General features: G+C 47.2%; 2 protein-coding genes across 6 annotated transcripts in view; both read left to right on the top strand.

The window, feature by feature from the left end:
• Nucleotides 1–2,531, top strand: part of HEPHL1 (hephaestin like 1) — a 76,972-nt gene extending 74,441 nt beyond the window's left edge. For 4 of the 5 annotated variants that reach the window (XM_072968961.1, XM_006206730.4, XM_072968962.1 and 1 more), the window contains 2 exons: nt 367–438; nt 534–2,531. In XM_072968961.1, the coding sequence (XP_072825062.1) occupies nt 367–438; nt 534–736 (275 nt within the window). In that variant the 3' untranslated portion in view covers nt 737–2,531. The remainder of the gene's footprint in view (nt 1–366; nt 439–533) is intronic. The other variant, XM_006206729.4, reaches the window with a different exon arrangement.
• Nucleotides 2,532–6,025: 3,494 nt separating this feature from the next.
• Nucleotides 6,026–16,907, top strand: part of PANX1 (pannexin 1) — a 43,160-nt gene continuing 32,278 nt past the window's right edge. The window contains exon 1 of the mRNA XM_006206749.4: nt 6,026–6,663. Coding sequence (XP_006206811.1) covers nt 6,483–6,663 — 181 coding nt within the window. The 5' untranslated portion in view covers nt 6,026–6,482. The remainder of the gene's footprint in view (nt 6,664–16,907) is intronic.

Here is a 16,907-nt window from a genome sequence, read left to right as displayed (position 1 = left end):
GTCATTAAGAGAGACATGTACCCAAAATAGGATATGATATTTGCCAAGACAGAGTGCAGAGTACAGGGTTCAGTGACAGCAGCAGGAAGCAATAATGAACAGTCTGGGGACATGAGCCAAGGTTCCACAGAGGCCATAATGCTTCAGGTGGATCTTAACAAGTGAGCAGAAGCTTGAAAGGTGGACAGGGTAGGAACAGTGTGTGTACCTGTATGAGGTAGCATGGTGAGCATCCAAGCAAGATTTCCAGATACTGACAGGATACAGTCCTTGTTGGGGAAATGACATAACTCTTGAAACGATTCATGTCAGGAAAAGAATCTACTTCTGTTGTTTATAAACCATCAACCTATCTTCTCCATCCAGACAACAGGATTCCTTATTCCACCAAGTCTCCTTCTGGAGGATCGTCTCACCCAGCCACGGTGCCCTCCAACGGTAATGATACCCTCCCTGAATCCTCTGTGTGAATGGTCAGTGTTCACTCCCCAGGGAAAGGCAGAGATCTGATGCCTCCATTTCCTTTTGCACAGAAGAACCTGGCAAGGAGCAGCTCTACTTCTTCGGCAAGAATCTGGGTCCCAGAGGAGCCAAAGCAGCCTTGGTCATCCTTTTCATCATTGGATTCCTCCTCCTGATCGTCACAGTGATTCTCTCATTCAGCCTGTGCTTGGCAAAGAAGCGGGTGGCATACCAGGAAGTCCAGTCCTGCGCGCTCCCCACGGATGCACTGTGAACCAGCTGGTCTCCCTCAGTAGGGAAAATGGACCAGGGCATCGTTCACCAAGGAAGGTTGACATGGTTTCCTGGATCAGGCGCTGATCCTCTGGAACACCATCAAAGCAATTTGCTTTTATTTATTTATTTTTAAGTGGGCTGTGAATAATCCTCAGGTATAAAATATAGGAAAAGAAGAATGGGCATGACTGAGAAAACAGACTCAGTCTGTTCTCTGAATTCACTGAAGTGGGAAGGCTCTCTGAAAAATACCTTTATTTTCCATCTTTTGTAATTCTTAGATTAGTGCTTCTTTAACAAACCATCAAAGTAAATGGACAATTTGGGGAAAGCGTTAACATGGCCTCAGCCATCTAACTGGAATGGCACTGATTTTCCAGCACTGTTATGTAAGACATTTCTCTTAGTTGTTTCAGGGAAAATAACTTTCCAAGGAATTCATGATTACGTCTAAATCAGTATCTGCTGATAGAATTGGACCACATGAGTTTTTTGGAGGCTTTAGCCGGCTCCCCTGACCTTTTCCCCTTTAACATAAATAGCCTGTGCACGGTTTGCTACAAAAGGCAGAGTTACACACATGTTTAAAAAATTCTGTTTTTACGCAAATCTGCAGATACTTGAACGTTTAGAACTCACTTCGTGTTACACGTTTTTACATGTTTCCATGGCCATGTTTGTACATTCAGAAATCAACTAGAGAACTTGTATTTGTACTTCAGCATGTGAGTGTGTGAAACAGCAGGCTAGGTTCTCCCACTGTGAGTTAGAGACTCCCTGAGAGTTTAGTGGGATCTTCTAAGGGGGAAGGAAGCTTTGCCGGTGAGTTTGGGCTTGAATATTGAGTCTGATTTTTCATTCAGTTAGGAGGATCTTTTCCAGCTTCCATTTCTGATGAAGTAAAGACAGTTTCATCATGTGAGAAACACCAGGAAGAATTCATCAGTGACGCTGACTGGTTAGGAGGAGGAGGGGGTCTCACAAAATCCTGGAGTCCATGCCTCTTGAAGACATAACCTTTGATGGGACGAGAAAAGAAGAGAAAAGCCTAGAGAAAGAGAGTCCCAGTGGCAATTTTTTAAACCAATAAATTGGCTTTAAGACAGGTATTACAGTTTTCAAGGCTCAGATGCAAAATAAAATGTTGAACAACTAAACTCAACCCATTTCCAGGCAATCCATGCTCTATACATGCCTAAATGTCAGGTGTAAGATTGGTAAAAGCAACATTGTTTATCACTAGACTGAGACACTGCCCTTAGCTCAGGGCAAGATGCCCTGCGATGCCCACGCTGTTGCCGAATGAGTGATGTTAGTCCCTCTGCCTCAGCAGTGGGTCATCTGGATGTCCAGGTGGACGAGTAGGACCTAATAAATACTCTGGTGGAGGGACCTTTCATACTTTCTCATCTTCATCTTGGTGAGGGGAAATGGGTCATTTGATAGAAGCTCTAGTCTTACTTAAACAGGATTTGAATTCTAATAGTTCTGTTCGTAGTTTGCTTGAATGTCACATGAAACACGGTACCCAACATTCTGAATTCCAGCCTGCTAACCACTGACAATGTGATTTTGTAGTATGTATTCTACAGTTTTCATACATATGTAGGCTGTATAATTTCATAATAATAATTATGATAAATGCCTTATTTATAACTCACCTAGACAACAAATTATTTAGTTGTAAGATTTTTCCTTTTCTCTTAGTTTATTTTTTTAATGACAATGGAACCACAAAATAGCTTGATCATACCATTTCTCTTTTTAATAAAATTTCACATATTATAAAGATGGCTATTTGCGTGTTGTTTTTTTCAACCCCCGACCACAGATCTAGTGATAGGTAATTTTTTTTTAACCTGCAGCAGGGGGTTAGATATTTAGCAACTATCCCAGAGAAATGAAACAAAGAAACAATATATCTCTATTTTTCCTTCTTAACGATAATCAGAGTTAGAATTCAAGGAGTATCTGTTTCACTGCCCATTTATTTAATGTTCGTCTCCTTTATATGGTAAGCGTCATGAGGGCAAGTCCCTCATGAAACAAAGGAACAGTATATCTCCACAAATAATATGACTCTCCCTAAACATTGTAAATCAACTATATTTCAATAAAATTTTTAAAATTAAAGTCTATTTTTTAACAAAGCAATGTTACATATAGTCTCATGTGACACCCTAAACTTTTGCGACTGGTAGTGACAGCCATCAAATGCTAAGTGCCCGTGACATGGCAGGCACTGTTACACATACCATTGCATGTAATCCTCAGAACAACCCAAGGAGGAGGGTAATCTTACCCCTATTTGGTAAAGGAGGAACTCAAGACTTACAGATTTCCAGTGATGTATCCTTGGTCAAACAGCAAGTAAGTGGCTGATCCAGGAGTTGAACCCAGGCTCTCGCCTTCTCATTTGCTCCCAAAGAAACTTAGCACAAGTCAGATTGAGCTGATTTTTGCAGAAGGAAAAATGGCCACTCTCTTCTGTGCCATTCATCTCTGTCCTCAAAGGCAAGACACCAGTTTGGGCTCTGGTTATTTCTTGTTTTGGTGGGGGGGGGTTAGGTTTATTTATTTATTTTGATTTTTTTTAATGGAGGTGCTGGGGATTGAACCCAGGACTTCGTGCATGCTAAGCACACACTCTACCACTGAGCTACACCCTCCCCCAGGCTCTAGTTATTTCTTACATGCAGAATCTCAACAGTGTCTTACCTGGCCTCTCCCCCTCCACCCTGCATTTCAATCCACTCTAAGCGTGGCCAGAAGACTAATCTTTTAAAAGCACATCTCTATTTATATTACTCCCCTCCAAAACTTCCCTAATGCCTGCTGAAAAAGAAAAAAACTCCGGACTAGCTTCTCTGCCCCCAACCCCTTCATCTTTTTCTCCCTCGCCCTCATCCTCCCTGTACCAGTGTCAGGTGTCTCTACTTCCCATTTCCTAACAAGTTCTCTTTCTTGCCTGGACTGTAAATTCAACAGACATGGACTGACTTCCAGCTAAATTTTAAAAACTCTGTCCGAGCAGAGGGCAACTTCAAAAACTGCTAGGATTCTGTTCGGATCCTCAGAGGAACTTGATATTGAATGAGAAAGCGGACATGCAATCAACCATCCACAAGGTAAAATGAGCTACAGGTTGGGGATGGGGGGCGGCTAGAGAAGGGAGGGATTCATCACAACTTGGGGATCCTGGAAGGTATCCGGAAGAGGGGACACTGGAGCCTGCTGGAGATGTAGATTTTAACAAGGAGAGAAGGGTAAGGCATCCATGCTTTCACTCACTCCTGGAAAGCACCTGTCCCTGCTCTGGTCTGCCTGCCACAAATGGACTCATTCTTCCAGACCCCATCTTTCTGTGCATCCCCCTTGGCACAGTCCACGTTTCCCTATTCATGGAACCCAGAACTGGCTCACAACTGGCCTCTGCTATATGCCTTGAATATATGGATCAATGAATGTAAGTTGGGCCACTTGCTTTTAACCAATTTCCAAAATGTTCAACATTTTCAGATTCTTTCAGACATTTAATAAATATTTATTAAAATACCTACAATGGCCAGGCATTTGTACTAAATACTGGAGATCAGAGTGGTATACATGGGTGTGGACTCTCCCTCATGAAGCTTACCATATAAAGGAGGAGAGGAACATTAAATAAATAAGCAGTTAAACAGATACTCTTTGAATTCTAATTCTGATTAACATTAAGAAGGAAAAATAGAGGGTACCAGTAATGGACACCATTCACATAGCTCTCATCAATTGCCATATACTGTCCTAGGCACTTTACATACATTTATTCATTAGATCTTTATCTCAAGTCTAAAAGGTATACCCACTTTACAGACGAGAAAACTGAGAGGCATGTAACTTTCCCAAGGCCCATAGTCAGTATCTGGTAGTGCCAGTATCACAAGAATATTTCACAAAGGGACCTAATCTAGTTTAGGACCATCATGGAAGATTGTCCTGGGGAAGTGACATCCAGCGGAGATCAGGAGGGCCAATATGAGTTGGCCAGGCAAAGCTTCTACGGTGGAAGAGTTTGGGGCAGGGGAAAAACTTGATAGAGAAGTAATGATGCCAGAAAGGCAGGCAGTGGCCATGCTAAGAAATTGGGATCTTATGCTAAAATCAATGTACTCCTTAAGTAGGGAAGTGACATGATCAGATTTGAGTTTTAAAAGCTCCCTCTGGCAGCCATGGGGAAGAAGGGCTTGCGGGCCTGCAAAGGCCTTCCCTGTCTGTGGTTAGCACAGAAGATGGTGACCTGTACTGGGGTGTTGGCAGTGCAGGAAGAGAAAAATGATCAGATTTTCTATATTTCGAGAAGAAAGGAACCGGAGAATTTGGAAACTGGTTATGGCAGCTGGGAGAGATGGAAGTGTTGCAGCGGGCACTCCAGGTTTCTGGTTTGGGCGTATGGGTGGATGGTGGTGCATTGGGCAAGATGGGGAAGACTGGAGTCCTGGCCCGTGTGAGAGTTAAGTCCTGTGAGTCATCCAAGTGCAGAGCTGCGTAGGGTGGAGATGTATACATGGAACCTGAGGGCACAGAGAGGAGGCTTGCAAGCGCGGACCTGCCCAGGTACAAAGAGCAGAGAAGGCAGTCCAGCCGCAAGGAGCCGTCGCGTCCAAAAGTCCTGTCTGCTCTGAATGTTGCTGATTAGAGCAACTCTTGACTCTTTCTCAGCATCCACTGCCTGTAAGTGGTTCAGAAGTAGTTCTACCCCCAACACCTGCTTCCTGCAGACACCCCTCTGCTGGTTCCCAGACCAATTCTCTGACGGGGAAGCAGGAGGCGAAGCGCAGACCCGGCGGCGATAATAGAGGCCTGAGACCTAGTCCTACACGGAGCTCAGCATCCCTGACCCCCAGTCCCCCTATCACGCAGTGCTCCTGGAAGGGTTTGGCGCTCCCTCCTCCACACATGCTCGGTCTACACCACTCGACAGGCTTTTATGGCACCCGTTGCTCTACGAAGCGTTTTCCCCTCCTTTTAACCTGATTCCGCCAAGCAGAAATGTTGGGGGCGAGGCGTAAAAGGTGCCCCTCGGGTCCACAGGGTAACAGGTTGCTTTCCGAAATGATTTCAAAAATCCCGGGGGCCAGGAAGTGGAGAGAACAAGGATGGGAGGTGCGCAAGGATTAGCCGAGATACGGCTCGCGGGAAGCTCCCTTTGTTGGGGGTGGATCCCAGGGTCGCGGGATGCTGCCGCGCCCACTCCGCCCGGCGCCGACGCAGCTTCCGGCAGCCTCACGCCCCTCGGTACGCGGTCTCCTCCGAGGTTCCGGAAGCGCGCGGCGGCGCGGGCGGAGAGCGCACGGGAGGGCCCCCTGGGCGCCGCGGCCGACCAAACGCTTTGTTCGTGGGTTGGTTTTCGCGGCCGCGGCGCGTGGGAGAGACGCGGGGCCCGTGTGGCGCGCGCATCCCGCGGACCTGCGGGGGCGGCTCCGTCCCAGGCCCGCGGCGGGGGGGTCAGCGCTCTATCCCGTGCGCCCGGAGCAGTCCCCGGACCGGCCTGGCCAGGCGCCCAGCAGAGACACCTGCGGGCCACAAGGCACAGAGCCTGGGGGGATGTGGAAGCAACTGGGGAGCCGGCAAAGGGAAAAGGAAAGCGAAAGCCGCGGGCCCGGCCCGTGACAGGCCGAAGGCGCCGCGCCGCCCTCCCGACGCCGGCGGTACCCAGGCCTGCTCTAGTGGGCCTGCCTGGCTGAGCTCGGCGCGCCGCAGCCATGGCCATTGCCCACCTGGCCACCGAGTACGTCTTCTCGGACTTCTTGCTGAAGGAGCCCTCGGAGCCTAAGTTCAAGGGGCTGCGGCTGGAGCTAGCCGTGGACAAGATGGTCACGTGCATCGCCGTGGGGCTGCCGCTGCTGCTCATCTCGCTGGCCTTTGCGCAGGAAATCTCGATCGGTGAGACCCGGGATGGCGAGAGGCGAGATCGGGGCGGGCTGGGTCGGCGTTATCAGCGGTGCCTGAGTCTCTGGCTAGAAGTGATTTTTCCTGCGCGCCCCTGTTGGTGCTTGCCGCCGTCATGGGCGTGAACGTTGGGAAGGACGGTGGCTCACCTGATGGTCTGGAACATTCTTCGTCCACGTGCTTCCTTTTCCCCCCTGTGGACCCTGCTCGAATTCCTACTCCCCGTATCTGTTCCCTGTTGCCCACTGACTGTAAGTCAGTATTCTAAAGCCTTTGTCACCAGATTTGCCGAGAACAACTGTCTCCTCTCTTTTTACCCCCCACACGTTTGTTCAGTCACTCAAAATTTTTTGTATTAGAAAAGCTCCTGAGTGACTGAATGGAGGGTGTGAAGAAAAGTACCCTATAAGAAGTGCGTTCTCCCTTCATTATCTTACGTTTAATTGATATGTCGTGCGACTTTCTTTCTGCGGGCTTGTGGATGATAGGAAATTGCTCTTGGCCAGTGTTAGAGGGAGAGCCAGATCCTCCACCTGGAGGACCTTTTTTGGAATGTGAAATGAACGAGGCCCTTTCAGGTAAACTCTCATTTATCTTAACAACAGTTCTGTGAGCTTCTGAAAGTCTGGTGGTTTGGGCAAGATCACGTGACTCATAAGTAGCTGGTCTTCCTCATCAGCTGTTCTGACTTTCAGCGCAGGAGAGAGTACTTAAGAGTCAACAGGAAGGCAGTGTATGATGGCTAGAGCAGTTCTGTGGGGAACAGAGGCCGGTGGGGCTGGCGGTGGGGAAAGCTTACGTGAGAGGTGGGGCTGGCCCTGAGCCCTGGAGTGTGGGTGGGATTCGGATACGTGGAGGTGACACCGTTGCCAAGATCTTGAGATGGCAGAGAATGGTCCGTGTTCTGGAAGAAGAGAGACAGTGAGTGTCCTACCTGAGGCAGGAGGATTAGTCAGGGTTTCTGGGATATGAAAGTGAATGTGGACGTGGCTCAGTTAGAACCGAGAAGTGCAGACTTGATGGTTTAAAAGGTGCACAGTTATTATTTGAGCAGAGGATGGACCAGATGAAAACAGCACTTAATAAATGATAGCCTGAGGGTAGCAGGTAGGGTCTGTGAAGGAGGGGAGCTGGAGCTGAGGGGGCTGGGTGCCATAAGATGGGGCATCAATTGAGGTCTTGTGCATGACAGTTGGCTCCAAGACCGGAAGAGAAAGGATGGGAGATTTCCGAGAGCAGGGAGCTATCAGCAGCACTAGGGCACGAAGGGCAGAGACTGATCAGAGTTGTCAGAAAGGCTGCAGGCCTGGGAGACTGGAGAATGGCGGTGGTGTGGGTGGAAATAGTGAAGGCAAGGGAAGCATGGGCTAGACAAAGGTTTGCTAGACTAGTTTGATTTTGTGATCCACAAGACTGAGTTGTTCAACTTGGCAGGAAGTTGCCAAATTCATCGTGGAAAGAAATTAGTGTTCCATTTTCCTTGTCTTTGGGCAGGCGTGATCATGCCTCCGCCTTCTGGGAGTTGAGGCTTCCAGCAGAAAGGAAAACCACCAAGTAGCGTGGGTCCTGGAGATAATCTTTCCCTTCAGCAAATGTTTCTTGAGGACCAGCTGTGGGCTTGGCCCAGTGCTGGGCACTGAGGATGCAGGAGTCAGGGAGGCCTGGTTCCTGGATGAGCGGCAGTCTGACGCCCAGAGGGAGAAGCCGATTACCCTCCGTGGTCAGACTTCACCTCTAGCGCACATACTAGAGGGACTCCCAAGGCACCTGCACCAGGAGTGCTTTAGACACGTCCAAACTGATGGGCTGTTTGAGAGGCATTTGGTTGGCATGGGGGTGGGTTTACCCAGCAGGCGTCTGAGCTTATGCTGCGTGGGTAGCACTGCTGTGTGTTGAGGGTGCGTGGAAGGAGTTTGAGGTATGGTCCTCTCCCCACCTTGCGGGAGTTTCCCATCCAGCTGGGAGCTCGAACAGACGTGCTGGAGGTAATAACATCATTCAGCGGTGTGTGATTCAGTGTTGCGCTCTGAGCATCAGGCAGGTGAAGGTGGGCAGGGACTCACATTAGATAAAGCCAGAAGCAAGACTTCGGAGAGGAGAGGAGAGGATTCAGATGAACTCATGGTATCGGTACAGTGGGGTCATGTCGCTCTGCAGGACAGGAGCAGAAGGGGCTCTGCCTTGCTATCTGCCGATGGTCTGTGGGTTATCGCAGAAGTGATGAGGTGCAGGAGGGCAGAGAGGAGCTGGTGGTCTTTGCAGCAGCCTGGGGCTCCGACTGCGTGTTGATCCCTACTGCCCTGAGGCAGAGGTGGGGGGAGTTACAAGCAGAAACATTCTAGAGTGAGTTGCTAGGAGACTCTTTCAGCTTCTGAGTTGTGGCAGGAACATGTTTTTGTTTTTGTTTTTTTAATTGAAGTATAGTTGATTTGCAATGTGACAGTCTCTGGTGTACAGCATAGTGACTCAGTTATACATACCTATATATTCTTTTTCATTATAGGTTGTTACAAGCTGTTGAATGTAGTTCCCTGTGCTACACAGTAGGACCTTGTTGTCCTATTTTATGTATAGTAGTTTGTATCTGCTAATCCCCAACTCCTAATTTATCCCTCCCCCACCTTTCTTCTTTGGTAACCAAAGGTTTGTTTCCTGTGTCTATGAGTCTGTTTCTGTTTTATAAAAGGCTTTTTTGCACAGTGAGCTACTGATTGTTGGATTGATGTGAGAATTAAAATGTGCACCTGGTTTGGTTAGGCCTGATCCTTCTACTTGGCTCTTTTAAAACAGGGGAGTTCTGGTTCGCCTAGAGGGTAAGATGGAGAAGGGGAAAAACCTGATTACATGTGAACTGATGCACAGCAGGAGACAATTTAAACTTGATTGTGACTGTGGGCTAGACAGACTGTGCGATGGGAGCCGGAGGAGGGGGAGCTGGCCCCGAACCGGAGTTACCAGGCCTCCCTTATTCTTCCCCCTTTGCCTTGTGTCCTGTCTTGTATACAGCAAGTGCTCAATTAAGATGTGGTGAAGGAAACGCCAGAGCGCGTTAGGGAAGTCTCCAGAGTTCTCCCTTGGAGAATGGCTGGGCTGAGGGGGGGAGGGGCCCTCCAGGGGAGGGGCAGCATGAGCAAGGGAGGCCCGGCCTCCGTCTCCAGGTCGGATGCCCGTGTCAGGACAAAGGTAGCGGTTGCCAGGTCCCAACTGGTGCCTGGAATTCACCAGCTCGAGGCGAAGGGTCCCTGGTATGGGGAGGGAGGCTTCCCTATCACTGGGGTCCGCGTGCCATTTACTGACACAAGGGCCACCCTGATGAGCCAGTCATGGGTCCCTCCCCGACGTCCGCCTCTGATCATGGCATTACAAGGTACGGTCATCGCGGAGGGACCAAGCTGCCTCACTTGACTTGTAAACATAGGCTGTACTGCAAGCACCTCAGATTCCTTTTTGCTTATGTCAGGAAGAGTCTGAGATGTGGCAGTGCTCTGTGGAGGGCGGATGAGGGTCGTTCCGTGTGGCTCAGAGAAGACGTGTTAGCAGTGTGGATGGTGCAGGGGGTCAGAGTTCTGTGCCACAGAAGGACTCATTTCTAACACATGTGTCACCTCTGGAGGGGCAGCACCTTTCACCCTGAGGTCTGTCTTGCTCTCTGTTTATCTGTCTAGTTAGCCAGCTAGCTAGCTGTCTCTAAATCTAGAGAGAGTGTTAGTGAGTGAGTTTAGGAAATAGCTGAGTGCCAACCCTGTAGAATACAAGCATAATTGGACTACATGGCCTTCAAGCTCTGAAGTGCAGGAGTATTGATCTAAACTATTGAAGTAACTGACTTCCTAAGTGTGCTCTGCTCCTTTTCGCCAGACCAGACTCTGAATGGGATTCATATTCTTGAGGTCTTTTGACGGGTCTGTAGTGCCCGTGGCATCGGGCTCTACGGGGCCTGAGGCTGAGATGTCCTTCCCCAGGGGCTGCTTTGATTCCCTGGTGCCCTGGCCTGGCATGTCAGGAGACCCTGGGAGAGCAGAGCCCCTGTCTCCCGCCAGGATGCTTCATGCCCAGAGCCAGGCTGTCTGGACCGGAAGAGCCACAGGGCAGCCAGTGGACCCTTGGGGAAGGGTGTCTGGTCAGCCCAGGGCTCCTCTCCCCGCTGCTCTCCCAGCAGGTGGCTGTGGTTCTGGGCAGAGGGACCTGGTCCCTCTAAGTTAGCTCTGTTCCGCTGCTGTCATTCCCCGGCAGGCACTGGGCCAGCCCCCATGAGCCAGAGGACAGACAGAGCTGCAGCTGCTTCCAGTGCTGTCAGCTCGCAGTTCCCCTCTGGTGTCCTCCAACTGAGTTCCCAGTGGGGTGGCTTAAGTCATCTGCTCTGTCATAGCTAAGTTTAGGCACATCTTTGGGAATATGTTCAGACTGCCCGTCAGCATGTACCAGCTGATTGCCCAGAAGTAGCCCGCTGTCCAGAGAGGCTCCTGTTGCGGGTGAGTTTTGATTGTGTTTTCATTGTACGAATGGTACCTAAATACCTTCTTGTGGTAAAGGATTCACAAACAGTCACCACGTGCCAGAAGTGACCACCGTGGACACTTTGCACAGCCTTAAAGTCCCCTTTCTCTGTGTGAATATACTGTATATACATTTGTTTTTTTAAACCAAATTGAGTCACAGCCTAGTGGTTTGCATTTTCTCACTTAGTACGTGGTGGCGAGCCTTCCATGCCAGTGCAGAGGTGTCACCTCACGGTGTTTTAATAAGCAGATAACTGTCCTATACATGTGTTCCCATCATAGTCCATCCAAGCCCTGCCCTCATGATGGACACTTAGTTTCTTTTGAAATTTCCACTGTGCTACATAAAGCTTGTTTGCCCATAAATCTCTGTAACTACTCCCTTCCTCCCAACATTGAAAGGAAAAGGAGACAGGACCAGTATCAGTTTCCAGAGGATGAAGTCATTTTCCAGGACAGTTTTGCCTTGCAGCGTTCTTATTTCAAGTAAATAGAAGAAAATGCTGCCGTATGTGCCCACCACCTCCAGCTCCCTCTAAATGTGACTCTAGGGAAGGGTGGAAGGGGCATGTCCGTGTGCTCCTGGTTTTAGGAAATAGCCTCTTTTAGGGGTAAGATTGCAACCCCCCGTGGGCTTCCTGGTCTGTCCGCATAGCACACTATACTGTTTTCCTTCCAAGCATTTACCGCAAGTTGCAATTAGGAAATTACTTGCGTAATTGTTTGTCGAATACTGTCTCCCCACCAGGTGTAGGTTCGCTGGGGCAGGGACCATCTGTCCTCTGTCGGGTTGACCACTCTGTCCATAGCTTCCAGCACAAAACTTGATACATAGTAGACATTCAATAGAGTGTATAAATGAACAGAAGCATCAAGGATGTCAGCGGGATTTTAGCATCTGTGGATCCTGAGCATTAGTTATTTTGTTATCTATTAGGTGGCATTTTATGCGTCTTGAAAGAGTTCATATTTAAAAAAAAATTACTGTCAAAAATATTTGAAAACTCTTCACAGTGTCATTGGAGCTGACTAGAATAACAGGAACAGAGCAACAAATGTGAACTGACAGATAGTAAGCAAACATACAGTCATAATGAGACTCATTTTTTAAAAATATACCAGAGTTTACCCGAATAGCATGTGTTTGGTTTCAGGGTACACTGTTTCCTGACTTTAAAAGACCCAGTGGATTCGAAAATCCATATTTGATTATTTGCTAATCCCTTTCTCTTCCCCCCACCCCAAAGAAAAAAAGAAGAAAAGAAAGTGAAGTTGTGAGCAAAACTCTATTATTTCAAAACAGATGAAACTCCCACCCATAGCAAAAACTGAACATACATCTTGAAAGCTTTGCAGATTCTAGGTTTGGATTAGCAATATCCTTTCTGGAAAACCATGCAGACACCACCCTTCCTCTGCAGATCTCTTCCTTGGGTTGCTCTCTTCTCAAACCACTAACTGATGCAGTGAGTTCAGTCCAGAGTGGGGAAGGGGAGGCAGTTTGAGAGGATTGTGCCCTGGGGTGACTGAGGGCAGCTTGGGACGTAGGTCTCCAGGGGACAAGGCACCTCGGTGAGCCTGGCTGTGTGGGGTGCAAGGCGTGTGTCAGCGAAGGGGGAATTCTTCTCATTTATTTATTCATCCTCTCTAAAGCTTGCACTCCTGTTTCTCAAAGACTATTTGTATATGTTTATAGTTATCTGATTGTAAACACAGGGCTTATTGTAGAAAATATGGAAAGAGAAGAGGAAAGAGTGTAATTCCAGCGCCAGAGAGAACATCACTGTGAAAGCTGGGTGTGTTTCCCCCAGGCCTTCGTACTTACACGTAGCTGACGGCTTGTATCCCTTAAAAACCAAGCACCAGATCGGGTCATGTAGCCATGTTCTCATAAACTGGCTTTTCATTGGCTACAAATGCAAATTCCTAGAGGTGTGTTGAAATTGAACCATTTCACTTTTCTTTTTTTTGGCTTATGTTGCATTTACATCACTCCTCAACATAAGCCTCTAAGCTATAAACATCTCAGTATTTCAACAAATTGTATCTGCCTAATTCCGAAGTCAGAACATACGAACATCTTCAGGACTGTTGATTCGCATGGGGAGGGGGGCCACTTTCTGGAAAATAGTCATGGACACGTCCACCAGTGGGTAGGAGAACGCCCTTCTCAGCACCGTCAGCAGCATTTAGTCATTATCAATGACAGTTTAATAGATGAATAAAGATACGCCCTTGTTTGGTCACATTTATTCAATTACTACGTTGAACATTTTTCCATGTGTATTTTTTTTTTCATGTTTATGGAAGTATAGTCAGTTTACAATGTTGTGTCAGTTTCTGGTGTACATCCCAATGCTTCAGTCATAAATGATCCACATGTATTTTTACCATTTACGTAGTCCTGGGGATTGTTCTTGTCCTTTGCTTGTCTTTCAATGAGGATGTTGATTTCTCAGTGGATTTTATTATTATTTATGTGGATAACAATAGTTTCAGTATTTTTGGGCTATTCTTTATTATGGATATTTTCCTTTCCAGTTGTCAATGACCTTTGAAGTTTTGATGAGCAAAAGTTATTTTAAGTCATCCAAACTGTCCATCTTTTAATTTTTTTATTTCCTTAGTTCTGTTATTAGATTGATGTAGCACATCCTTAGAACAGTGACATGTCCGTCAGTTTTTTTCTAGTTGTCTTCAGTGATTTTATTTAAACATTTACCTCTTCAGTCTGCTTTGTTCTTTGGATGGTGTAAGTGAAGACTCGAGCTGATGATCCCACCATTGACATTTATGGAGGGACCCATTCCTTATCCATAGATAGAGATGATTTCCTTATCACATGGTAGACGCTTCTATGAATAAGCCTATTTTAGGGCTGTTTGTATTGTTCCACTGGTCTGTTAATTCCCATAAAACACCAGACTGCTTTCATACTGGCTGGTTTCTAGGTGCAAGGAAAGACCCGAGTCAGGATGGAACTGTGAGCAAGGGAACCGACACTCGGCAGTCGAAGTGACTGACTTGCTTAGCCCAGATTGTTATATCTTCAGTAGATAAATTCCTTAAAAATATATTAAATATTTAAAATGCCATAGGATTACAGGAAGAGGATCATTATTGGGAACTTGTCAGATTATCTCAACTCTTAGACATCTTTCTTTCTTTCACTATATTTCTACATACTGGGGTGTTATTAAAGTGACAAGTAATCTCTTCACATTTTGATCACCGCTATTACTGCTGTCTTTGTGATTGCTGGAAGCTGTGACAGTTAAGGATGCGTGAAATGAAGTAGAAGTGCTTTGAGAAAAATGACAAATTCCAGATTGGTTTGGAAAGAGGTGACTATCCCATATGAAGGATGAATAGGCCCTCGGTGGGCTCTGTTCCAGCTGATGAGGCTGGCTGTGGGTGGGGGACTGGCCTGAGATGCTAACTGCACCCACCCCCCTTAGATACCCCACCATGCCGCTGGTGTGCCAGCTGAGGGAACTCTCCAGATGATTTTAATTTCCCAAATGTCTATATGTTGTGTTAGAGTTTAGAGAGTAAGAGGAAATTAAAATCCTGCTTTTTTTTTTTTTTTACATACCCCAATCTTGGTCTCCTTCCTAGAGATAACTACTGTTACTGTGTAGTGTGTCTCCTTTTACACTGCTCCGTGTTCCTATGGAAAAACATGATTTTGTTAGAATTTTAGCACTGTTAAATTTTTAACAAAATATTATGCCATGTATTAAAATTTTGCAATTTGCTCCTTTATCTGTAATGTGTTCTGGAGACGTTTTTATGTCACTGTGTAGAGCTCTTTTATCTTTTTTTTTTTTAAGCTAAAAGGTTAAAAGAAAAGTTGTTTCCCTTCTGAGCCATCTGTTTCCTGTTCAAATTTAATTAAGTAGCAAAACTAGCAAACAGCGTGTTAGGAAATGTAAAGAAGTCTTTTAAAAATCTTTTTTAAAAATACTTTTTTTAATTGAAGTATAGTTGATTTTAAAAATCTTTTTTTTTAGTGTAGACACCCACTCCACATTTGATGATGAAATGTAGGTTCTCAAAGTTTTCAAAAAGCACAGTCACTGCTTTTGAAACCCCAGTGTGGCAGGGTGACTTTTCAGAGAGAGAAGTGCATATTCAGCCATACCCTTGCTTGACAAGGTTCCCCTCTCCTCTCTGACCAGGTTTTCATTTGCAGGACAGATAACGATGCCTGTTAAATGAGATAATACATGTTGGCTGACTCTGAAACTGGTGACATGAAGTGCCTACAGTACTTTGCAGTGTTGTGAGCCACCAGCAAAGCCAAGACAAAGAAGGCATCACTCTTCTCTCCAGGGGTCACTCAGATTCTGGTACTAGTCAGAGGAGGCTCAGCTCGGGTGAGGAGTCCGGGTGACGGTGACTGTGACTTGCCCGCCTTCCCTCTCCTTGTGTCCCTTGGAGAGAGGAGAGTCCAGGGACCCACGGTCTTGCCAGTCTTCTTAATGAGGCTTCATTCCCTTTGAGTCTCTAGAAACACTCTAAGCCTTTATGGTCTCAGTTTTTCTTTTTTGCACACATTGAAGTGAATTCCAGAACTGAAAGATGATGCTCTTTGGAGAACTGAAGGAACACTTTTAGGACAATTCTCACCCACAAGGACACCTGTTTGGAGCACGTGAGACTAGAAGGCATCTCACACCAGACTCCGTTTCATCCCTTGGAACATGAGGACCCTGGACTAAAATTAGTTGTCACACGCACTCCAGCAGCCTTCTGATTCCGGCACTGTGGTTCATGTCCCGCCTTACGGCAGTTACTCTTTCTCCCCTTTTGTCTCCATTCATTCACGTCCTCATTCATTTGGCACTTACTCACTGACACTGCTCTGTGAGCTAGGACCTGTCAGCCAAGAAGGCAGACCTGGTCCCAGGAGACGGGGGAGATGGCTTCCCAAGAATTACAGAATTCTGGCTGTGGTAAGTGCGTTGGAACCAGTGCCATCGCAGGAGCCTCACCTGGTCAGGGGCACTGGGGATGGATTCCTGAGGAAGTGACGCTTGGGCTGAGTTATCCATCAGCATGTGTGAACCCTCGTAGGGGAGAACGGGCATGATTTCTTGGAGAGAAGGAAAAGATTGGTGTTCCCGGGGCCTGGCGAGCAGCGGGGAAGGGTGAGTGGTAGAGGTTAGAGACGTGGGCAGGGATTCGATCATGGAGGTCCCCGTGGGGTTTGGATTTTAAAGTTTATCCAGAGCGGTCAGAGGGCTTTTAGTTATGAGTGACGTAATCAGATATGCATTTTAAAAATCTCATCCCAGAGACTTTGTGGGACTGGAATAGGGATGTGGAGAGACTAGTCAGGGGCCACTGCAGTGAAGTTCAGGCTAACTCTGCGCACTTTGAGGACGGGGACCGTCACAGATAGCCTGGACTCCACCATGGTGCTGTGTTTTTTTGTTTTTGTTTTTAATGGAGGTACTGGCGTTTGAACCTAGGACCTCAAGCATGCTAAGCACGTGCTCTACCACTGTTCTACCCCTCCACCCCCCCCACACACACACCATGGTGCTTTATATGGGGCAGATGGTTTATAAAAGTTTATCAGGAGCCATTGCTGGGAGCTCTGCAGACACACTGATGCCTCCCTGTTGTTCTGGGATGTCGGAGCTGATTTGGGAAGGACCCGAGATGGCACATTCAGTGGTTGTGCTCTGGGGCTCCGTGGTCGCTTTGGAAGCCTGGCCTGGCACAGTAGAC

The sequence above is a fragment of the Vicugna pacos genome, chromosome 10 (genome assembly GCF_048564905.1).
Source record: "Vicugna pacos chromosome 10, VicPac4, whole genome shotgun sequence".
Taxonomy (NCBI): Eukaryota; Metazoa; Chordata; class Mammalia; order Artiodactyla; family Camelidae; genus Vicugna; species Vicugna pacos.
The sequence above is the reverse complement of the archived record's forward strand: the minus strand, read 5'-3'. Positions and strand labels throughout refer to the sequence as shown.